Consider the following 25,800-nt stretch of genomic DNA (forward strand, 5'->3'; position numbering starts at 1 on the left):
TCTTCAATTATTGGAAACATCCTCTCAGCGTCCACTCCACCTAAGACCTTCAATGTTCAATAGGTTTCGATGAGAGCCCCTCCCATTCTTCTAAACTCCAGCGATCAAACAGCCATCAAATGCTCCTCACGTATTAACCCTTTCATTCCTGGGTTCATCCTCTGGACCCTCTCCAAATCCTGCACATCCTTTCTTAAATAATAGGCCCAGTTAGATTTGGCCCATCAAGTCTGTGCCAACCATCAAGCACACATTTACAGTATATTAATCATGGAGTTTCAGAGCATGGAAACAGACCGTATGGCCTATTGAATCCATGCCAATCATCATGCAACTACTCCTGGAATAATTCCATTTCATAATCTCCACATTGCATGCAACTCTCCTCAAATTCTACCAACTCAGCCACACACTAGGGGTAAGTTACAGCAGCCAAGTAACATACCAACAGGCGTACCTTTGGAATGAGGGTGGAAATCGGAGCACCCGAGTTAAACCACTGCATACTATTCTTAAACGGAGTATTGCGGAAGAAAAATATTTAACGAGTCATTAGCTTGAGCAGACATAATCAGAACATTAATATCAGTAGAAATTGAGTTCTTACACTAAATTTTATTGTATGGATTTTGTATCGCTACATTATTATCAGCAGCAATGCTTTTGAATACTGATTACTTCTTTCCTTCTGAAGCAGTGCTGACTTATAATTAATGTGTAACTGATTTTTGTTCACAGTGTAAGCAAAGATAAATATTTTTAATCTTGTTTTATCTATGCAGGTGACTCACCATTATCTGATACTGAAAACCAATACCAGTGCCAGTGGTTTCTTGACCTTTCTTCCAGATACAGTACATTATGGCATTGTTTTTCTGAAATTTATAACAACATTTCTTCAGTAATCAAACCACTCCTTCGCTAAAAACATTGGATTGATTTTCTTGGCTTTATTTTTAGAACCTCTATCTGTTATAAGGGGAGAGAAATGGCGTGCATTTCTAAAAGACGTCTAAGTCAGTTTTCTGGCACTCGCTTCTCAGGAATCCATCACATAACCCCCTGTCATCCTATCAATTTGAATATAAACAGAAATTATTGGAAATGGCCATCCGGTCATGAAAGGTCTACAGAAAAGAGAGTTAGTATTTCAGATCAATGAAATTTCTTAACATAAAGCCAGTGTGCCGCAGTTAAGTTACTAGACCAAAAATCTGGCTGTCTATACTGACAATCTGGAGAAAGGAGTTCAGAACTCATCGTGGTGGCTTTGAAATTTAAATTCAGTTAATAATCTGTTTTTTTAAAAAGTATAGACACCTAGTCTTAATGAGACTGATCACAAAATCTACTGTATTGTTGCAAAAAATAAGCTATCACTCAGGAAACCTAGTCTGCCTTATAAGTGACTCCACACCTTTGGTTGAGTGATCAATTCTGCAAAGCCATCGATTCAAGGGCGGTTAGGGATGAGCAATAAATGCAGGCCCTGATAATGATGTGTAAATCCTGAGAAATAAATAATAAGAACAAAATAGCTGTAAGGTGGAAACATAGAAAACCTACAGCACAATACAGGCCCTTCAGCCCACAAAACTGTGCCGAACATGCCCCTACCTTAGAACTACCTAGGCTTACTCAGAGCCCTCCATTTTTCTAAGTTCCATGCATCCATCCAGGAGTCTCTTCAAAGACCCTCTCGTTTGGAAAAATCACCCTGATAATTCAGGACTAAACCATTTTGAGTCAATTTAAGGTCTTCAGACAGGTATAAACTGGAGTCATGTGTGTCATCAGCAAGCTCTTGCTCAACCCTTGGACTCCATGCAGGAGCCTACATCTGAGGGCAGCTGAGCAGTTACGACAGGGGCAGAATATTCTGAGCTTGTGCACGTGCAGCTCTGAAGGTTTCCAGACTCCAGCAGACAAATAGCAAGGTGTGGAAATGCTGGAAAAACCTAACCGAATTTGTTCCGAAGTGAACTTGCCGCTGACCTACGGATTCAGTTCAAGGTGAGGTTCCTCTAATAAGCAGTGCGATTTCAATACTGTGGTTAATCAGGAACACTTATCTGTACCCTCCTTATTGCATAACAGGCTCTGGCTTGTAATCAGAGAATGATCCTTTTGGGACTGACATTACAGTCAGGAGAGAACAGAGTTCAAGGCTACTGTTTCTTTGGGTTATGACCTTTACCAATATATCAGTCCTGAATTTAGGCAACTGGGTTTGAGTAAAAGGTCAAATATTTAGCTCCCTTCTTAATGTAACAGTAGAACATTTGAGTAGTTTTAGAATTAACTCAAAGGACTAATAATTGCTCTGGCCTTATGAAAGTAAAAGTTGCAATGCTTGCACTGATATGGGCCACAGTAATTTTACTTTATTAAGAGATGGAGCATGATAACTGGCCATTCCTGTCCAATGAGCTTGCACAGTCTTTATATACCCATGTGACCAATTAACCCACTAACCGGAATGTCTTTGGAATATGGGAGGAAACCAGAATACCTGGAGGAATGCCAGGGAGAACATACAAACTCCTTCAACTTACAGCTTGGGAATTGAACCTGGGTTGCAAGCAATGTTCCCCCAAAGGTGTGCACGTGTGTGCATGCATATTTCTTTTGCTACTAATGCACAAAGGAATTAAAACTGCACACAAAAGGTTGTCACCCTCTACTTCATTGACATGTTAAGTACATTTCACAGTCAGACACAATCACATGTTCTTTTGCAGTTTCTGATGGGGACAATGTTGTGATGGTGTTTGTGATGATTTGTCGACAGATTTTAGAACTGGTTTATTTAACCCGTTTTCATTGAAGAAATTATTTGGTGCACACGTGTCACTGGGCAAAAAATTGTACAGCGCCAGATTTTTGCGCACACTGGTCATTACAGATTAGAGTGAACATTGGTCACTAGCGCTATGCTAACCACTACACTACTGTGCCACCCCTAAATCAAGGGTGATTCTGCCATCTTTATCTTGGATATTAAGTAGTCAGTTTTTTATATTCAATTCCATAGGCAAAATGCTAGACAGTGTTGTATGCAAGCAAATAAACATTACTAAAGAAATTCTGTTGATCACTAAATATAATCTCACGAGATATTGTCATCAGCTGAATGGAGCATTCTGGAATCAATCATGCTGCACAAAGTAGGAAACAAGGGAGAATTGGCTGATGCTGGAAATCCAATCAATGCACACAAAATGCTGGAGGATCTCAGTAGGCCAGGCAACATCCATAGGACTGCTTTATCAGGTTTCAATTTGAATACATTGAAGCAAGATCATCAGAATTAAACGACTTTGTCTCTTTGCGATTGTGACAACTTTGTTGGAACGCTCTTCAATGGCGATGGATTATCATTTCACTTGTTACCATGGGCCAAACATGGCTCACTACTGCCAAAAGCTGAAGCCTCCAATCTATCAACTCCATGCAATGGTTGAAATACAAGAAAAGCTTTATCTCAGAAAGATCTCTGGATTGCTTCATTTGACACTGCTTAAAACAAATACCATTTTCATATTTGGTCATTGTTTAATTTCCATTGAATAAGTAGCATTGACATTGTGGCCAAATGGACTGTTTCTGTACTGTAAAACTCAACGACACTATCTCAGTTACTTATTATGTCAAACACATTAGGCCAGCTAATCCTCTCTCGCTCTGCAATTCATAGTTCAATTCATATTTCTTAGAACAAGTATGTTTATAGAACAAGGATTGTTTACAAGGATGTTGCCTGGATTGGGTAGAATGCCTTATGAGAATAGGTTGAGTGAACTCAGCCTTTTCTCCTTGGAGCAAAGAGGATGAGAGATGACCTGATAGAGGTGTACAAAATAATGAGAAGCATTGATCACGTGGATAGTCAGAGGCTATTCCCCAGGGCTGAGATGGCTAGCATAGAGGGCATAGTTTTAAAGTGCTTGGAAGTAGGTACAGAGGAGATATCAGGAGTAAGTTTTTTATGCAGAGAGTGGTGAGTGCGTGGAATGGGCTGCCGATGGCAGTGGTGGAGGTGGAAGCGATAGGGAGCTTAGAAAAATAGAGTGTAATGGGTAAAGCCCAGGTAGTTCTAAGGTAGGGGCATGTTCGGCACAACTTTGTGGGCTGAAGAGCCTGAATTGTTCTGTAGGTTTTCTATTTTCTATGTTTCTATAGGTTAACAAGAAAATTTAGGGTGAATTTTAACTTCAGGCTATTTGTGTTTAATTGTAAAAGATAGGAATTGGACAACTTAATGACAGGCAAAGATTCTGCTGCCTTTCAACCAGAATGGTGGAAAAGGAAAATCAATCCTAAGATTAGAAGGCCTCCAAGATTTGTGTGTGGTGAGGTGAGACCATGTGGATGAACTGATAAACGGAGTTTGGATATAAGAGCTCAATTTTTGGTTCGGATTGTTGTTGTTCACTTTAATTGCATGATTCTGTGGTTTTTTTCTTTCTCTTGTGTATCGCCTGTTGGTCCACACTAAGAGATGCACTTTGGTATTCACATTTATTGAGTTTTTAAAGTATTGTTGCATTCTTTATCTTTCTTTTTTGTGTGCTACATCAGATCCAGAGTAACAATTATTTTGTTCTCCTTTACACTTGAGTTATAGGAAATGACACGTGACAGTCTTGACAATTAGGACAAGAATTTAAGGTATGAAGAATAATCTGACCTGCCTTACTTCAATCAGGTTCCATAGCATAGGAAGTATACTCGGATTATCCAAAAACCAGCGTTATTAGTCAAGAAACCCTGGCAAGATGGTGCCGGTGAACAATGCAACCAACAGCAATGTCCTGCTGACAGTTCAGCAGTCTGGTCAGAGCGATTGATGCAGACTGGGGTGCCTTGATGAAGAATGGCCCTGCGGCCCGCACTGGCTGGTTACACTGTGCTGAATAAATCTAAATTTACAATCTAAATTTAAATAAACATGAGACCGTAACACCGTAAGACAGAGGAGCAGAATTAGGCCATTCAGCCCATTGGGTCCACTCCACGATTTCATCATGGCCGATCCCACATCCCATTCTATCCCATACATCTGCCTTCTCCCCATATCCCTCAATGCCCCAACCAGTCAAAAATCTATTAATGTCTGCTTTGATATACCCATGGACTTGGCCTCCACCACAGTCTGTGCCTTAGCATTCCTCAGAATCACTACTCTCTGGCTAAAACAATTCCTCCTTACCTCAGTCCTAAAATGTCCCCCCTCTCCAAACTTTGAGGCTGTTCCCTCTAGTCTGGATTACCACCCCCCCACCCCCGAGGAAACATCCTCTCCACATCCACCTTTCAATTTTAGGTGGTTTTCTCCACTTCTTACCCCATCCTTGACATATTTAGTTGCTTGCCTGTTCTCCACCTCCCTCTGGTGCTCCCCCCATCTTTCTTTCTCCTGAGGCCTCCCGTCCCATGATCCTTTCCCTTCTCCAGATCTGTATCACTTCCACCAATCACCTTTCCAGCTCTTAGCTTCATCCCACCCCCTCCGGTCTTCTCCTATCATTTCACATTTCCCCCTCCCCCGAGTACTTTCAAATCTCTTACTATTTTTCCTTTCGGTTAGTCCTGACGAAGGGTCTCGGCCCGAAACGTCGACAGCGCTTCTCCCTATAGATGCTGCCTGGCCTGCTAAGATCTTTTCATATGGGTTTTTCTTTGGATGGCTTAAAATGTTTTCAGTAGGATTGAATTTTAGTAATTGCTAGGAAAGGACTAGCTCCAGAACCTGAAACATACTTCTACAGAAAGAAGTGTGAACTCTGCCACATTGCAGTATATTGCTCTTTATACATGAGGGTTATGTACAAGAAAGTACCATGGATTCTGGGTGATTGGGCCATTCATTAATCAGGGCAGCTACTTATTTGAGTAAATTCTCAAAGAATAAAAATTATTAAGAACATAGCCAGGATTCCTCTCATTTACTTTGGACACTCTGCTGCTTAATTGGGACAGGAGACTGTTGTGAAGTTTCTAACTAGTGTCATTTAGTCGGTCACATGCATTTTTGTGGCTGTTAGACACTACACCACGCTTCAACCAAACAGTGTGTGTTTGTGCATAAAAAGCAGTGATTTTTGTCATTGATTGTTGGCAAAAAATAATTCAGAACTGTTTTGCTCACTCCAGCTTCAAGCATTCAGGCTTGGAGATGCCAGAAACAGCTATGAGTGAAAAGGAAACCATTTCACTACTTCAACAAGTTAGGAATTAGGAAGAATTTGAAATTATTGACAAACAACTTGAATATACCATGAAAATGAAGACTTGGAAGATGCAATCATCAAAAGCATTTTATGAAGGCAGTCCATTATCTGCACCAAGTAGTTAAGTAGTAGTTTGTCTTTTTTTAACCTTTTTATCTAAAATTGGAGCAGCCGCTTAATTGGGCCAAAATCTGCTGGTCCCGATGTGTTTCAATTAATTTGAATTCACTGTTTTCAATCGGCACTAAAATAGTAGGAGGCACAGTGGCATTGTTGTTAGCACAAGGTTTATGGTGCTGACATTCACCGATTGAGGATCAATTCCTGCCGCTGTTTGTAAGGAGTTTGTACATTTTCCCTGTGACTGCTCAAGTTTTGTCCCACATTCCAAAGACGTATGGGTTAGGGTTAGTAAATTGTTGGCTTGCTAATTTTGCGGCAGAAGCATGGAAACACTTCTGGGCTGCCCACCAGTGCATCCTCAGACTGTGTTGGACATTGATGCAAAAAGACTAACTTCATTCTATGGTTCAATGCTTGAACATACAAATGAAAAACCTAATCTTTCTTTCTTTCTTTTTTAAAATTATACCATCCTTTTAGAATCCCATAGATTGTGCTGTGGTAATGTAGCACTTTTACAAGGTAAGATTCATACTACAGGTTTGCTGCCTTCATCAGGATCTCAAGGTTACATTGCTAAATTAAGTTTATCTTCAAGTTGATGTGTATCATATTGTCACTATAAAACTCAAAAGGCTCTTGTGCAAAGGCAATAACATATACTGCAATTGACTTTGTGATAAGATTTGTGCAATCTTTTCAACAGAGTTTTACTTTGCTCTGATATGTCTTGAATTGGTCAATTAGCAATGGCACATTAGGGAAGATAGCTAGCATTTACTTTTTCAATAAGAACATGGAGCACATTATTTATTTAGTGTAAGGTACTGCATCCTTCAATGAAAACAAATTTTTAAAATTAAAATCAAAACTTAAAAAGCTAAGGCAGGATCTAATTTTTGAAAGTGAGAGAGGGAAGATCAAACTCAATTAACGTATAGACATCTGCCAATGAATTCTGTGTGGACCAGTAAAAGGGGTTAGACAATGGATGATAGTTTGGAAGGATGAAGCACACATATTCAAGTAGGGTAAATATTCGCAGTGTAGTATTCAGTTGTTCATGTTTCAAGGGTGATTTTAACTGGTGTTAAATTGGGAGGTGGGAAATGAGAATGGAAGTTAAATGGGAAAAGTTTCTTTAAAATATTTCTCTTCACACCTTAAACCTATGTCCTCATGTTTTACATTCTCCTACCCATGGAAAAAAATTACACTGGGCATCAAAGATTTTGCTTCGGAAATTCTTTTGGGTGTATCTAATAGATTTTGAGCTGCTGAGCATCAAAATCACCATGAAATTTCCCTATCATGCACTACTTTTTTTAAAAAAATCACCTATATTTGTTACTGAAGTCAGAACAACTGATACCAAGGTTAAGAAAGTAATTTTTGTTGGTCCACAAACAGGTATCAGTGACAGGCAATTCAAATAACTTCTTGTGGGACTGGAGAAAATTGCATGGAACGCAAAGATGTTGTTGAAAATTTTCTTGGCAACTACAGAGCACTAGACTGCATGCTGCTGGCTGACAATATGCTTCAAGTATGCAAAACTATGAAGTGGAACATGTCACTAAAGATTCATTTTCTGCATTCCTATTTGGACTTCTTCCCTGCAAATCTTGGCACTGTCAGTGATGAGCGTGGTGAAAGGTTTCACCAGGACATTATGGTCATGGAGAAATGGTATCAGGGCAACTGGAATCCATTAGTGCTGGCTGATTATTGTTGGACACTTTAGCTAGAAGCCTCAGACACTGAGTACAAATGAAAATCATCAACAAAACATTTTAGCTTAGTTGAACTATTGCAAAATGTCAGCACCATTATGCAATCAAACACATTATATTCAATAAAAGTTAATTTCTTGTTTCTCTAAATTCCTATGTGATACAGGTAGTCTGTAATTATATCGGTGTTCAGCTTCGAGTGATCTAACAAACAAAAAAAATTTGGAGGAAACAACACTTTCAAAGAAATTTGTTATCCAATTTTATTATCTACCCAACCTTTGTCCCTCATAATTTCATAAATCTCATTCTCCTGTGTCATAGTTAGAACAAACACAGCCTATCCAATCTCTCACTCCTTTTAACTAAATAATCCATCCCAGGCAGCATTCTGGTGAACCTTGTGCTCTCCAGAACTATTTTCTCTCATGCTACCACATATTGTCTATAGTGAAGTGACAAGAATTGACAATAATGTCACAAGTATAGCCTAACCGATAACTTGTACAGCTGCAACATGGTGCCTAAACTCTTGTACCCAGTACCCCTGGCTTTGAAGGTATCTTTGCAAATTGTAGACCTTTCATAGCTTGTCCAATGTTTCAGCAGCCAAAATAATGCAATTGGAAACAAACAAGAGAAAATGTACAGATGCTGGAAATCAAAGCAATACACAATCAAAATGGTGGAAAAACACAGCAGGCCAGGCAGCATCTATGGAAGAGAGTAAACAGTCAGCGTTTCAGGTCAAGACCTTTCTTCAGGACTCATTTGGAGTCCTATTTGGATTTTCAGCTATTGGCAGCATGCTCAATAGGGATCTGTCAGGGTCCAGTCCGTAATCCGTGTTCCGGGTTTTGATCTGGTCCGAGGGCTCTGGACTCCTGGTCCTTTAGTTGTCCCTCCCATCACCCATGATCTAGTTAGGACCCTCCTGGCTCAAAGAGGCACAGCTGTAACTCATTGAGCTGCAGGTGTTTATAAGGGGCCTTGGGACTGGGACTGGGACTGGGACTGGGACTGTTCTGTTTCTCCGCTGGCTCTGAACTCTTCTCTGCATTCTGTTATCCTGCCCGGGCTCAGATCTACTCCTCATCATGCTTCTTTGCCCCTTACCAGTACTGCCAGGTTGGTCCTCTCCCCCATCTTTCTTCCCATGCGCTGGTCCTGCTTCTCCGCACGTTTGTGTTGTTCACGCGGTCGCGCTGTCTACCGGTCTTTCCTGAATTTCCTGTTATCATGACTGTTGTGTGGGTCACTCTGGACCTATGCCCGTTCCTACCCCTTGCCTCCGTCGGGCAGATCCGGCCAACCCGCCGTGGCCCGGCAGTGGTTCTGCCCGTTTCTATTCCTTGCCTCTGTCGAGCAGGTCCGGCTGACCTGCCATGGCCCGGAGGTGGTTCTACCCGTTCCTATTCCTTGCCTCCGTCGGGCAGATCCGGCCGACCTGCCACGGCCCGGAGGTGGTTCTACCCGTTTCTATTCCTTGTCTCCGTCGGGCAGATCCGACCGACCTGCCACGGCCCGGAGGTGGTTCTACCCGTTCCTATCCCTTGTCTCTGTCGGGCAGCTCTGGCCGACCTGCCGCGGCCTGGCGGGGGTTCTGCTCCATCCTCCTCTTCCGCCCGAACCCTGGGATTGTGTCCAGCACCCGCCTAGGGGTCTGTGTCATGCCCAGGCCTCCAGTGTTTCCGCCTGGGAGGTGGCCCTACCCGGGATATATGCGGCCTGCCCAGGGAGGGCTCTCTTCTGCCCCGTCCTCCTCTTCCACCTGAACTCTGGGATTGTGCCCCGCACCCGCCTAGGGGTTCGCGTCGTGCCCAGGCCTCCGGTGTTTCCGCCTGGGAGACAGCCCTACCCGGGATATATGCGGCCCGCCCAGGGAGGGCTCTCTGCCAGCCCATCTAGCCACCTAGACCTTTCTGCCTGCCTGCCTGGACCCTGGGGACCTGCCTGCCTGCCTGCCGGCCTGAACTCCAGGAGCCTGTCTACCTGAACTCGAACCCCAGGAGCCCGCTCCGCTCTACCTGCCTGAACTCCGGGAGCCTGTCTACCTGAACTCGAACTCCGGGAGCCCGCTCCGCTCTGCCTGCCTGAACTCCGGGAGCCTGTCTACCTGAACTCGTACTCCGGGAGCCCGCTCCGCTCTGCCTGCCTGAACACCGGGAGCCCGCTCCGCTCTGCCTGCCTGAACTTTGGGAGCCCGCTCCGCTCTGCCTGCCTGAACTCCGGGAGCCCGCTCCGCTCTGCCTGCCTGAACTCCGGGAGCCCGCTCCGCTCTGCCTGCCTGAACTCCGGGAGCCCGCTCCGCTCTGCCTGCCTGAACTCCGGGAGCCTGCTCCACTCAGCCTGCCTGAACTCCGGGAGCCTGCTCCACTCAGCCTGCCTGAACTCCGGGAGCCTGCTCCACTCAGCCTGCCTGAACTCTATCTACCTGAACCCCAGCTCTACCCTTAAGTGCCATGGCATCCCCATCCTGTCCTCCCCCTAGTACTTCAGTGTCTGCGTCCTGCATTTGGGTCCATCCAGCCGCATTCCTGACAGGATCTTGTCTTCCAAGAGATGAAACTATCTACCAGGCTGTACCTTGAGCATCATTTTGTGTCAACACATCTTGTGCTAATCAGTATGGGGGATATTTGTCCAGGGAAAGAAGTCTTAAAATGTATCTAATATTTGTGTTAGGCATAGGGACAAATGCCACAATCAGTTTAGAGTTCCAGGTAAAATAAATTATTATTTGGCTTGACTTACAAGAGTGTTGTGTCAGACTATGCATTCGATATAGGGTAGTAGATGTAACCAGATAATAAGGGGTGTAAAATTGGCAGATTATTAATAAGATAAGCCGTATTTCATGTGAAGTGAAAAATATAGTGAAATGCATCATTTTGCATCAACTACCAACACAGTCTGAGGATTGTGCTGGGGGCAGCCTGCAAATGTTGTCACGCTTCCAATATAGCAAGTCCGCAACTCAATATCCCTAACCCTAACCATAGGTCCTAGGAATGTGGGAGATCACTGTCTTTGATTAGCCTTCAGAAAGTGATGGTGATCCACCTTTAATAACGCTTGTCTTTCCAGATAAAATGTCCTCACACAGCTGTTGATGAAGTTACCAAGTCTAGATCCAGCAATGATGAACCAACAACAGTATATTTCCAAGTGTATAAAGTATCAGAGAACCTGGTAAATTTCCTGCGCACCTCCTGTTCTTGTTCTTTCCTGGCAATGTAGGTTTGGTAGATGTTATTAGATCAGTTTCAGTGTGAATTATTGCTTTACCCTCAATAGGGCAGAGCTCCCTGAATCTTATTGGAACTGCATCCACACAACAAGGAGGCAGCATTCCATTGCATTCTCCAACTTGTGCCTTACTGATGATAGAGAGCAGATAGGGAGTTCATAAATGAGGTACACTTCTCAGGACATGCAACCTCCTGATGCGATTACAAAGAACCCAATGGCTATATATCATTAGGAGTCGGAGGAGACTTGGCATGTCTTGAAAGACTCCACCAAATATCTACAGATGTGCTATAGAGAGCATTCTGACTGGTTGCATCACTGTCTGGTACAGAGGGGCCGTTGCACAGGATCAGAAAGAGCTGCAGAGGGTTGCAAACTCAGCCAGCTGCATCATGGACACTTAGCTTCCACAGCTTTGAGGACATTTGAGCCTCAATTAAGCAGCATCCATCATGAAGAGCAACCACTAACCAGGACAAGCCCTCTTCACATTACAACCTAAAGATACATATTCAATGTTTTTGGAGCATCTTGCTTTCCTTCACCAGCAGATTTCTGGATGGTCCATAAACACTATGTTGCTATTTTGATCTATCTATCTAGTAATGTTTATGTATTGCTACCAGAGAAAAAAAAACAAATCTTAGATTCATACCATACTACAGAATAGAAACAGGCCCTTCAGCCCATCCATTCTGTGCCAAACTATTAATCTACTTTGTCCCATTGACCCAGACCTCATTTGTTCCTTCTTGCCTAGAGCTGCTATGTATCACCTTTGTCTTCTCAATCAGGGCCTCAATATCTCTTAAAAACCAAGTTTCCCTGCACCTTTTATCCTTGCCTTTTATTCTTTTAGGAACATGCAAAGTCTGTCTTCACAAAATTTCACTTTTGAAGACATGCTGCATAACAAGTGCACCTTTGTCTGGAAACAACCTCTCCTAATCCACACTTGCCAGATCTGATGCCATCAAAATTGGCCTTTCTTTCCAATTTACAATCTTAATTCAAATAGCAGAACTGTTTTTGAAAGATATGAGCATGAACTTTGGACTGGGTAAACGCAGAACATTAAACATAAAGAAAGGTGAAATAGAGCTAATAGAATACAAAACAGAACAGCAGGATGCAATACAACCAATGGATGAGTATGAAACATATAAGTATCTGGGATATCAACAAGGAAAGAAAATAGTTGATGGAAAGTAGTTGACAGAATTTACTTCAAGGCTTAAGAAAATCTAGCTAACAGAGCTCAATAGTAAAAATATAACAAAGGCAATGAACACTTTTGCTGTCTCTATATTAATGTTTTCTTTGGCTTAATATCTTGGTCCGAAACCGATCTGGAAAATTTACAAAGGAAAATAAGAACTGAAAAGACAAATTTCAGAAAACATAATGTACATTTGATTAACACTACCTAGGACAGAAGGGGGAAAAGGAAAAACAGACATTAAAACTCTACACAACAGTCAGATAAATCTTCTAAGGATATACTTTCATTAAGAAAAACAGGAATCAGCACATCACGCAAGTATACACCACTAAACTTAAAGGAGACCACAACCCAGAAAAACGAAGACATTATCACTATTGAAGAAGTTAACCAATGGAAGAGCATGACCCTTCATAGGAGACATCCCCACGATTTGATCAGACTAGATGTCAACAAGGAAGCATTGAACACCTAGCTCAGAGTTGGAGATCTCTTCCCAGAAACAGAAGTGTTCCTTGTGGCAATATAGGACCAGGTAGTTGACACAAAAAAATATCAAAAGTACACAATAAAAGACCAACAGATTCAAGACGATAAATGTAGAAAATGCTGAAAAAAATCCAGAAACAATCCAACACATTACAGGATCCTGTAGCAGTTTGACTTTATCTGGTTACTTACACAGGCACACATCACTCATCAAAATCTTGCTTTAAAATACAAACTCATAAATTAAATCAAACCTTACCATAAATACAAGCCTGATCCAGTTTTAGAATGAGAATACCACCAATCATATTATGACCGATCCATTATTACAGATAGGACAATGCATAATAACCATCCAGATATAATAATACAGGATAAACAAGGAAGAACAACTCACTTAATAGATATGGCCATTCCAAACACACATAAATTATAGAAATCAGTAAGTGAAAACACCAGAAATAAGCTGAATTAAAAGAGGAAATTGAAAGTCTTTGGAACATTGTCCAAATACTAATATCTGCAACAGGTGTTGTCCCAAAGGCACTACACATTTGCATTAAACAATTAGGGCTACCCATCGATATCTATGTAAATCTCCAGAAAGCCACAAAACTACACACCACTAGAATAGTTTGAAGGTTCCTAGCAATTGAAGATTGAGTGTGCTTGGTTACACCAGTACCTTAGGTTTTACCAGCTTGAGCTGAGAATCAATAAAAATAGTAATAATAATAACAAAATGGTCACTAACATCATCATTCCATTCTTATTCCCCTGTTCCACTCATATCGCCTCAGTCGGCAAGTTCTCCAGTCTGAGCACAGCCATTACATCTTCCCTGACCAGTAATACCACCTCTCCTTCTTCAATCCTCCCGCTCCATCATGTCTGAAACACTGAGCTGCCAGTCCTGTCCCTCCTGCAACCAAGTATCATTAATGGTGACAACGTGCTGATCCATGCCCTAAGCTCATACTCTTTCCTTTCAATATTCCTTGCATTGATATATACACAATTCAGAACATTAGTACCACTCTGCTCAAAGTTTCAATTCCTGCCATTGTATATAGGTTTAACACCTTTCCTGAAAACCACTCCAATCCCTGCTCTGGTACTCTGTTACCCATTCCCATTAACTGCAACTCTAGTTTAATCTACCCTCTCCCCACCCCCCACCATTGCAGCATTCCTGCAAGAATATTAGACCTCCCTCCAGTTCAGGTGCAAACCATTCCACAACGGTATAAAAATCAGAAGTCATCCCTCATGCACCATTTCCTCAGACAAATGTTAAACTATATTATAATTCTATTTCTGACTACACTAGCATGCGGCACAGATAGCATTCTTGAGATCAGAACCCGAGAGGTCCTGTCCTTTAACTTAGCACCTAACTCCCTGAATTAATTTGCAGGATCTCATCTTCCTTCCTACCCATGTCATTGGTACCAACATGAACCACGACCACTGGCTACTTCCCCTCCTACATAAGAATGCTGTGGACTCAGTTCAAGACGTCCCTGATCCTGGCACCTGGAAGACAATGCATCATCTGGGAATCTTGTTCTCATCCACATAAGCTCCCGTCCGTTTCCCTACCAACTGCAACTCACCTTGTGTCCCCCTTCCCTTCTGAGCCTTAGAGCCAAGCTCAATGCCAGAGACCTGACCACTGTGGGTTTTCTATGCTAGGTCATCTCCCCACCTCCCCCAAACAATATCCAAAGTATAACAATATACTTGTTATAGAGAGGGACAGCCGCAAGCTTACTTGGTACTTGCTGCCTATCCCTTGCACCTTGTATGTAACTGTCTCCCTGTACATCCTGCTGATTAACCCCTTAATCTCACAAATGGTCCAGAATTCCTCCAGCTCCAGCTCCAATTTTTTAACAGGGTCTGGAAGAATTTGCAGCGGGAGGCACTTCTTGCAGGTGTAGTCATTTCCCTGCCTTCCCATATCCTGCAAGAGGAGCATTCCACAATCCAGCCTTGCACTCCCACTGCTCTAACTGTAGTGTGTGTGTAGGCCTCCGTTAGTCTCGATAGACCGTGGATTTGCACCTTGGAAAGTTTTTTTTTAATGGAAGACTGGCAGTTGCCCAAGCTGCAAGTCTCCCCTCTCCACGTCACCGATATTGTCCAAGGGAAGGACATTAGGACCCATACATCAATGTCATCGCAGAGCAATGTGTGGTTAAGTGCCTTGCTCAAGGACACACACGCAGCCTCAGCGAAAGTATGAACTAGCGATCTTCAGATCACTAGACAAATGCCTTAACCACTTGGCCGCGTGCCAACACTGCTCTAACTATGCTATAAGAAAGAAAGAAAGAAAGAAAGAAAGAAAGAAAGAAAGAAAACATCATATGAAAAGGAAGTCTACCTACAGGCTCCACCTCTCCTTGCTAAAGCCTCTGTAACCAAAGCCTGAACTCCCCACTCCAACACTGACCACTCCCACAATGGCTGCTCCATTTAAACTTAACTTATCTTATTGGAATTTGGCAACTGCATAATTACAGCACTCCTAATGATGTGCTGTACAGAACATCCCTACTGCTTCAGCTCTCTCCCTTCTTTTTGAATTTCTCTCTCATTACGCACACTCCTACAGGCACACAGAACCTGATTCTTATTCTAATTACAACATATGTGGGGAGAGCTCTATTGGATTTCTGTGGGCGTACGCAGTTATTGATGGTTGTGGCACTAGTGGTCCTTTACTTTTCACCGTTCTTCCCCATGTGCCTCTTCTTTCTCCTCAAACTTTGCTGACTAGTGGCGATATTGACTGAGAGCAAAAAATTAGATATTTGAACAGGTAACCACAAATCCAAATATCTGCTCAGCGGTGAGCTTCAAAGCTCTTCGGGAATCATCTGGACAGAGAAAATCTAATTTGGATGCAGTAGTTGTTTTGCTGATGGCATTACCATCGCAGCATTGCTGGTGGTGTTGGGCAACTTTGCAGATCTTCTGCATTAACAGTAGGTGGTGTAAATCATGTTGTTAGGGACAAAATGTGTTGCCCTGGAGCCAGACGACATGGAATTTAAGTGACGCACAAAACTGAGAGTAAATGAACGGACCTTGATTTGTAAACACAAGAGATTCTGCAGATGCTAGAATTCCAGAGCAACTCATATAAAATTCTGGAGGACCTCAGCAGATCAGAGAGGAACAAACAGTCGGTGTTTCAGGCCAAGATCCTTCATCCGGACTGGAAAGGAAAGGGGAAGATGCCAGAATAAGAAGGTGAAGGAAAAGGAAGGAGGACAAGCTGGAAGGTGATAGATGAAGCCAGTTGGTGGGGGATGTAAGAAGCTGGGAGTTGATAGGCGGGAAAGGTAGAGGGCTGGATAAAAGGAATCTAGTAGGAGAGGAGAACACCATGGGAGAAAAGGAAGGAGGAGGGGCACCAGGAGTAGGTGATAGGCAGGTGAGGAGAAGAGGTAACAGGCCAGAATGAGGAATTGAAGAAGAGGGAGGGAGGAAGGGGAAAAATAATTGACATTGGAGAAATCAGATTTCATGCCATCAGGTTGGAGGCTACCTGGATGGGATATGAGGCCTAACAGTGGTCTCATTGTGGCAAAGGAAGATGCCATTAACCAACATGTTAGAACCAGAATAGGGATAGGAATTACAGTAATTGATTTGTGCCAAAGAACTAAAGATAATTTGAATGATGCACTGTCTGAAGTCACACTTCACCTGTGTAGTGATGGAACAGAATCCTTTTCACATTGTAAAGCTGAGGAATCTGAGGAAAATAGCACCAGTGAACAATACAACCAACAGAGACATCCTTCAGATAGTTCACAAAACTACTTCTTTGACTTCTTCTTTCAAATATGATTTTACTACGAAGCTGCATATGATTGGAACCTGTTATTTACATTTTGATGGTGTGTTTCTTGGGGCAATTGAGTGATCTGGCTCTTTGCTGTCTCCAAGGGCATTCGATAAGGTTTGGAGCAGAGCATGCAGTCTGGAGGCAAAGCAGCCCAGAGACGGGGTGCGAGCCCATGATCATTTCCATTTCTTGCTGATTAAAGCATTAAGCAAGTTTGAAATCAATGAAGACGAGAGCGGGTGTTCAGTGCCGCCTGCCTGCATGTAACCGGTCTCTCTCTCCTTCTCGCTTGCTGATAACAGAGGAAGGTGCCTGCATGTGACCAATCTTTCTCTCATTTGCTGATGATGGGGGAAGGTGCCTGCATCTGACTGGTCTCTCTCTCTCTCTCTCTCTCTCTCTCTCTCTCTCTCTCTCTCTCGCTCACTGCTGCTGGAGGATGGCACCAGAGTCTTAGGTTTTGGGCAAGGTTTAATCAACACAGATTGTGGACTGGACACTGTAGTTCATGTTATATGTGTTTCTGGTTTCCGGTTACTCCATTTTACTGGCATTTTGTTTGATTTCGATTGGGGTGGACTGGCTCTCCGCCCTGCAGACAATGAATGACACAATGCTAAATTGAAATGAACTGTACTAAATTGTACCTTCTTTGCTAAGGTCTCTGTGGTTTGATGTTTTATATTCTGTGTGTTTTCTCACTTGTTTTTTTGCTGTTTGCATGATTTAGAACATAAGAAAACATAAGAATGTAAGAAATTGGAGCGCGAGTCAGCCATCTGGCCCGTCGACCTGCTCCGCCATTCAATAAGATCATGGCTGATCTGGCCATGGACTCAATTCCATCTCATGTCATTTGTTCTTTTTTTGTGCTTGTGGGTGTTTGATGTTTTCTTTGAATGGGGTCTATGGTGTTTCTTTGTTATGGGGCTGTCACTGGGAAGACAAATCTAACAGTTGTATACTGCATACATACTTTGATAATAAATGTACTTTGAAATTTGGACTTCCTAAACCATTCAAACATTATGTTTGATTGATTCACGGGCTGACTTTTTTTTTTGCATAGGCTCAATGCTTGACTATACTTTGATTGGCACCTAGCCTTCACTATGCAGAAAATCCTGTCCATTCAAATATTTCAGTTAAGTGTAGCTCCTCTTAAAATATGTAAACACTTGTCAACAGTCCTTTCCCAAAATGTTACTCATCATTTAGGAATAAACTGCCTGAGAGGCTCCACAGAAACCAATAAGGCATTGCACCTTTTTTATAATGTGTACACAGTAGCACAGATAAGCAAATTGCATGAGAACAGATGTTAGTTATTCAGATACATTCAAGGCCTTATCAGTGTCATACGCTGTGAAAGAAGCAGCATCAGGAGTGCTGATGCAGAAGCAGGATCCTGGCTTCCAGATCTTCTGTGATCGACCTTAACTTGTAGGGTTTAATGGGGAATATTCTGCAGGATTGGATGGGTAAATCTTTCATCAGAACTTAGATTATTATTTGGAGCTGTAACAGTGGTCTACAACTTTATTGTCTGCTCATAATAATGAAGCTTTGTGAGCCAATAATGGATATGGATATGCCTGATTACACAGAAACCCTTGATTCTTCGTATAGCATGCTTGAGTATGACAGCCTGAGAGTACTGCCATCAAATAATGGTGAGTTTTATTGGGTAAGTGAATTTCTTTAAAATGAAAATTCTGGTGATACTTCAAAATTGTATTTTAAGGAGAATGATTTCTTACCCTAACCCTAACCCTAATTATTTCTTTCTCAGTCACAACATATTAGGATTAACAAAGGAAGCTTGTTTGTCATAAAATCACACTTCATTTGAAAATATAGCTGCTTAATTACTAGATTACTAAGAATTCTAATTTTTTACAATTCAAGCTGGAAAAATTTGAAGCGTGTTATTCTAACAACTCATGTACATCATGAACGATATCTTTTAACTTGCTCCTTGATAAACGATAACTTTTCCAGAAGTCACCGAGTTTTACATGAGTATGAGGTTGTAGAGTGCCCCCAAAAGATTTTACATATACTCAAACTGTTCCATTTCTGTTTTTCATAAATCCAGAGAAACAATTAAAATATGAGTCTTTCGAATAAAGTATTAAATGATATAGGAATTTGCAGCTTGGATTTAAAGGCCAATGGTATATAGGTCACTAGAAGATTATTTGCTTTATAGTTAAAATTTAACTAAGTAGCCTGTAGTACTAGAGTTTGAAAACCATTCTAAGTGTATTTAAAATACTAAGGCCACACTTCAATTATCTTTAACTGGAAAATAATTATAAGTCTACATCCCTCAACTGATTATTTCCTTTCCACTGTAAAACTGAAGAATTAAAATATAAGGAAAAAATTTCCTTCGCAGCACACACAGCAGGTCAGTCAGTATTTATGGAAATTAATAAACAGTCAACATTTCAGGCTGAGACCCTTCTTCGGGAAGTTTCTTTGGTCTTGGCACGAATCGTTGGGCGGTTTATTCATTTCCGTGACCTCCTGAGCTCCTCCTGCATTTTGTTTGTGTTGCTTTGGAATCCCAGCATCTGCAGAATTTGTCCTGTTTAAAGGTTTTTCAAATTTCCAGCAGGATGCACCTAACTAACATGTAACTAATGGGCTATAACGTAGGAAATAATACAACCAAATTGCACATAGCAAATCCCCACATCAGCAAATGAAGATGACAAGATATTCTCTTAGCCATGTCTTTAAACAATAATCAAAGATACTGTTATTTCTTAATAAACTCTCTCTGCACCTCCCACTCCACAACTACTGAGGCTGCACTTCCAATCAGTGAGATCATTATTGACATAATTTTGGCCATTTTCCTGCCAAATCCCTATAATTATTGACCTCAAATCCTCTACCAATTTCTCATTTCAACAAAAGTCACTGAATGAGAATCCACATTTCTCTCAGGTAAGGAATTCTAAAGGTTCACTGCCCTTTTGAGAGAAGAATTTTGTGTGTTATATCTTTTTCTGAAACAAAGTGGTAGGGGAAGTATGGGAGTGGAAACTTAACTCCATTTGTCTACCCAATCATGTCCAAAAGAAATGTTATTAGCGTTGTCTCTCATTCTTCTAAACATCAATGTGTATAAATACAACCTGCTGAAACATTCCTCAAAAGACATTTCTTTCATCACTAAATCTGCCAACTGAACCTTCTCTGAACTTCCTCCAAGAGAACAATGTGTCTTAAAATGAGGCTTGAAATTCAGTTGTTTGACTTAAATGGCCTATATTTTTAGCAGATTTTATTAAACGTAATTCTGAGCTAAATGTTGATTTGTTGCACATTTTCACAGGAATCCATAAATTTCAGGCCCACTCTAATATAATTTCTTTCCTCAAACAACTAGCTAAACTGAAGTCCCAACTACTATCATAAAAGGATACAATCCCTGTATTAAATGCACATTAAAATTTGTTCAATCAAATTGTCTCATTCTTTATGACTATCTGCCTTTATCTACCTTATCTGCCTTTAAAATTCTTTTAAAAATCCATTTTGATTCTGAGGATAAAACAATTGAACTAGTTTAAATTAGCAATGTATATGTCACTATAGAAAGTAGGTGAGCTATTCACCAGCAAAAGGTAATAGACTATGAGTTGTTGACTTGGCAGGGTGAAGTTTCCAGTTGCACTCACTGAAGTGAGGCCCGTATGAAATTTGCGTTTCATTTGTATTTTTCATGTTAATAGTACACAGGAGCAGGATTAGGCAACCTGGTCCACTTTGCAATAATATCATTGCTGATTTCCCACAAACACCACCCCTTCTCACTACCCCTTCTTAGAGCTTCTTAGAGCTGTCATGTTAAGGGCCATGAACAATGCTTGGTTTAACTAAGTATAGTAAACTTGAAAATTCAATTCAGGAAGAAATGGTGGATCTGTTTATGGCACAATATTGCTTTTACAGTAAATATACTAGATTTTTTTTGACGGAATTAAAGTTCAGCCTATTTGTTTGCTGGATTTATGACCCACAGAGGCAATGTAGTTCTCGGGCAATTTAGAGTCTCGTCTGTGTTTGCTTTCCTATGCAACTTCAAGTTTGTTATGATATATTAAAAATCTCTCTATAATGCTAGTTACAGCCAGAGGGGCGATGATTGCGTAATTCATCTGTCACCGAATCTTGAACATCTCACTGTTGTATGTGGCTGTGACTGATTTGTGACATAAGAACTTAAGAAATAGGAGCAGGAGTAGGCCATATGCCCGTAGAGCCTGCTCTGCCATTCAATAAGATCATGACTGACTTAGAGTCACGGGCAGAATGATGTCCTGCCGGAACACAGACTTAGACCCGCTGTAATAGTTCTAAAGTGGATGCAATTTCACTGGCTCTCCACTCGGCCTTCAGTTGACAACAGTCATTTAAGAGACTCTTAGGTACATGGAGCTTAGAAAAATAGAGAGCTATGCAGTGGGGAAATTCTGGGCAGTTTATAGAGTAGATTACATGGTCAGCACCATGTTGTGGGCCGAAGGGCCTGTAATGTGCTGTAGATTTCTATGTTCTATGTTCTATTGTTGGCAGAATTTCAGACAGTGTCAAGGAGGGGTACAAGAATGAGATAGATTAGCTTTCTGAATGGTGTTGAAACACCTACTGTGCACTCAACGTCAGTAAGTCCAAGGAATTGATTGTAGACTTCAAGAAGGTAAAGTTAAGGGAACACACACACCAGTCCTCATCAAGGGATCAGAAGTGAAAAGCATGAGCAGTTTCAAGTTGCCAACATCTCTGAAGATCTATCCTGGGCTCAACATATTGATGCACTTACAAAGCAGGCCGACAGCAGCTATATTTCATTAGGCATTTGAGAAGACTTGGTATTTCACTAAAGACTCTTGCAAGTTTCTACAGATGTACAGTGGAGAGCATTCTGACTTGTTACGTCATTGTCCAGAATGGAGGGGCCACTGCCCAGGATCAGAAACAGCTGCAGGAAGTTGTAAACTCAGCCAGTTCCAACATAGGCACTAGCCTCCTCAGCATTGACGACACCTTCAGAATGCAAAGCCTCAAAAAGGTAGCATTCATCACTAGTGACCCCCATCCCTTCCTTACTATCATCAAGGGAGAGGTACAGGAGCTTGAGAACACACGCTCAACATTTCAGGAACACCTTCTTCCGTTCCACTATCAGATTTCTGAATGGACAATGAACTCCTGCACACTACCTCACTTTTCATTTGCTCTCTTTTTTGCTCTACTGTTTAATTTAATACATTCTGTTGTAATTTATAGTTTATTATTATTGTGTATTGAAATGTATCCCTGCTGCAAAACAACAAATTGTGATATGAAGCCTGATTCTAATTCTGAAATATAGAAACATAGAAACGTAGAAAACCTACAGCACAATACAGGCCCTTCGGCCCACAAAGTTGTGCCGAACATGTCCCTACCTTAGAAATTACTAGGCTTACCCATAACCATTGATTTTTCTAAGCTCCATGTACCTATCCAAAAGTCTCTTAAAAGACCCTATTGTATCAGCCTCCACTACTGTTGCTGGCAGCCCATTCACCACTCTCTGAGTAAAAAACTTACCCCTGACAACACCTCTGTACCTACTCCCCAGCACCTTAAACCTTACAGGATTACTGTGGCAACCATTTCAGCCCTGGCAAAAAGCCTCTGACTATCCACACGATCAATGCCTCTCATCATCTTACACACCTCTATCAGGTCACCTCTCATCCTCTGTCGCTCCAAGGAGAAAAGGCCGAGTTCACTCAACCTATACTCATAAGGCATGCTCCCCAATCCAGGCAACATCTTTGTAAATCTCCTCTGCTTTTTTAAATGTTTTTATTTAACGTACTGTATATAGGATATTACGCAAAATTCCTTACAATGATAAAATGCAACATGTTACTCAGGCTGAGAAGTTACAGAAACAAATCATGAGTGTATGTACTCATGATCTCCAATATTGCATATTGCCCAGCAATTTTTCCAAATCATAGAAACTCTTATTTGTTGGGACACATTCATCAAAAAGTAGGCAGTGGTTAAGAAGATCATTCTGAAATGCATTTAAGGATGTGCAATAAATGCTGAAGTCATCGGCAACACAACTATTCTGAAAAAATGCAGTTTGTGGAAGTTTGCTGTTTGCAAATTGACTAGTATGTTTCTTACATTAAATTAATGACTAGATCAATGCAAATATTTCATTGACTATAAAGGACTTGGCAAAAGTTTGAAGCCATAAAAAAGCACTTTATGAATGCAAGACAAATACATGCAAATGCTTTATGAATATAAATTATTTCTCCCAATAATTTATCAAATCTCCTTTATAATCTCAGTCCCTTCATGATGACACCATTTAAGGGCATCTGTCTATTTTTCTTTTCCCCACTACTTATTCATATAATTATTATATATTATAATTATAATATAGAATTATATTACATAATTATCTGTACATTTGCAAACTGTCTTAGTCAAGAACTACTTAAGTACTGTCTCAAGCTTGTGAAATTATAGTCATAGTCATGCACTTCATCCAAATGAAGTCCTTGGCCATCTTTCCTTACAAAACCGCATGCCAAACTTTAGATGTACTTAAATTTGATCATGCAAATTCATGTGTTTGAGTTTGATAAGTTTGAGTTTGGAATAAAAGAGCGCATTAGTGAGAAACAAGAAAACTGTTTGTAAGTGTTTCTATATGTGAAAAAAGACTGAGGAGAAATACTGTGGCACCATGGCGGTGCAGAAATTAGCGTAATGCTATGACAGCTTGGGGCGTCGCAGAGTTCAGACTTGGCGCCCTCTGATGAGGAGTCTGTATGTCCTCCCCATGGAATTCATGTGTTTTCCCAGGTGCTCCAGTTTCCTGAACGGTCCGAAGATGTACTGGGTGGATCAAATGGTCATTGTAAATTGTCCTGTGATTAGGTTAGAGTTAATCAGGTTTGTTGGGGGTTGCTGCAGCAGCCAGGCTCAAAGAGCTCAAGGGGCTGGCTCTGGGCTGTATCACTAAATAAATAAATACATTTTATTCAGGAATAGGGAAATTAAAAAGATCGAAGAAGGCACACAAAATCTCCCAGAGATAATGGAAAAGGGCAAGTAAAAAGTGAATGAGTTCAAGCAAACTATTATCAATAAACAAAAACACATTGTGTCCCCGGGTTTTGGAATAGGTGACTATGGATGCAATGGCTCTCATCTTTCAAAATCATACAGACAGTGGAACAATTCCTACAAATACAACAAATATAACCCAAATAATAGAGAAACAAACAAGAGAGAGAAAATAGGGAATCACAGAGCAGTTAGCCTGACATTAGTAGTAGGGAAAATGTTAGAATCTATAATTAAGGAAATGGAAATAATAGGAATGGGTGGACTTATGAAAGAAAAAAAATATTTAAAAAATCTGTTGGACTATTTTGTGGTTGTAACTAGCAGATTTTACTAGGGTGAACTAGTTGATGCAAAGTACTTGGAATCTGATAAGGGGCCACAGTAGCAATTATCATATAACATTATAACATAGCATCATTTAAATATCATATAATATTATTTTTCATAATATATGAATTGAGGATTGGTTAACAGACAGAAGAAGAAAGCAGCAGTAAGTAGTTATTTTTAGTTTGTTGAGATGTGCAACAAGATTTGTTGCCAGGTCTTCAGCTTTACATATGCCACATCAATTATCAGGATGTAAAATACTGAAATTTGCTGGGGATTTAAACTAACTGGCTTCAAAGGCTGGGAGGAAGATACGGAGAAGTTCTAGGGGTAAGTATGGGAGTAAGTTAACGGGAGAGAGCAGAGAGAAAATACTGAAAGAAAAACAAGAAGATATTCACTTTAAAGCAAAAATTAAAAGGCATGTGCTTTTTTAATGAATGAGAGACTGAAAGACTTACAGTAAAAGGAAGTGTTAGGTCTTTATTGCAAGAATATGTGAGAAAAAGAGGAGAGATGCAACTGGAAAATTGCCTTTCCACCTAGCAAAAGATATATACATAACAGAGTGTAGCAATGAATCAGATGTTCAAGACCTGTGATAGGAGGTTGGTTGAAATGGGGGATATTAAGCTAACTGTACTTCCTTGAACTTAGAAGAATGAGGAGTGATCTCATTAAATCCTACAAAAATTTTAATGGGGGTTGAAAGGGCAAGGAAAAATTGATGATTTCCCCAACCTGCCATGTCAGGAACCCAGGGCTGCAATTATAAAATAAAGGATCAGTCACCCAAGCAGAGAAGAAAAAAAAAATTCTTCACCCTGAGAGCAGTGAGTTTTTTGCACTACCTTAGAAGGTTGTAAGGTTCAATCCCTGGGTATATGCATGACAGGAAAGATAGATTTGAAAATTTCAAGAGAATCGGGGGAGATGGAATATATACGGAGAGTTCATGCTGAGGTGAAAGGGCAGTCAGGATCATATTGAATGACAGAGCAGACATAAGAAGCCAGTTAGTCTTTACTACAAACACAAGAAAATCTGCAGATGCTGGAAATCCAAAAGCAACACACAAAAAAAATGCTGGGGGAGCTCAGCAGGCTAATAGCCTCTATGGAAAAGAGTTAACAATTGACATCTTGGCCCAAAACTTTGACGTTTTACTCTTTTCCACAGAGGCTGCCTGGCCTGCTGAGTTCCTCCAGCATTTTGTTGTGTGTTACTATTTTTTACTTAGGTTTTTATTTTCTTGAGCTTGATTCCAAGACACTTGGCTGGTGGTAGCATGATCTCACAAAAGCACATGTATATTTTAAAAGTTTCTTAGCCATTCCTAAGCACTTCAGTTGTCCTTTGCCCATATTATATATTGTTCACCACCATTGTTGT

The 25,800-nt window shown here is 41.0% G+C and overlaps 1 protein-coding gene across 1 annotated transcript in view; it reads left to right on the forward strand.

Annotated features, from left to right (window-relative positions):
* Positions 1 to 18,472: 18,472 nt before the first annotated feature.
* LOC132407212 (hepatocyte nuclear factor 4-beta-like) overlaps positions 18,473 to 25,800 on the forward strand; it is a 56,136-nt gene continuing 48,808 nt past the window's right edge. The window contains exon 1 of the mRNA XM_059993493.1: positions 18,473 to 18,587. Coding sequence (XP_059849476.1) covers positions 18,473 to 18,587 — 115 coding nt within the window. The remainder of the gene's footprint in view (positions 18,588 to 25,800) is intronic.

The sequence above is a fragment of the Hypanus sabinus genome, chromosome 17, assembly GCF_030144855.1.
Source record: "Hypanus sabinus isolate sHypSab1 chromosome 17, sHypSab1.hap1, whole genome shotgun sequence".
Taxonomy (NCBI): domain Eukaryota; kingdom Metazoa; phylum Chordata; class Chondrichthyes; order Myliobatiformes; family Dasyatidae; genus Hypanus; species Hypanus sabinus.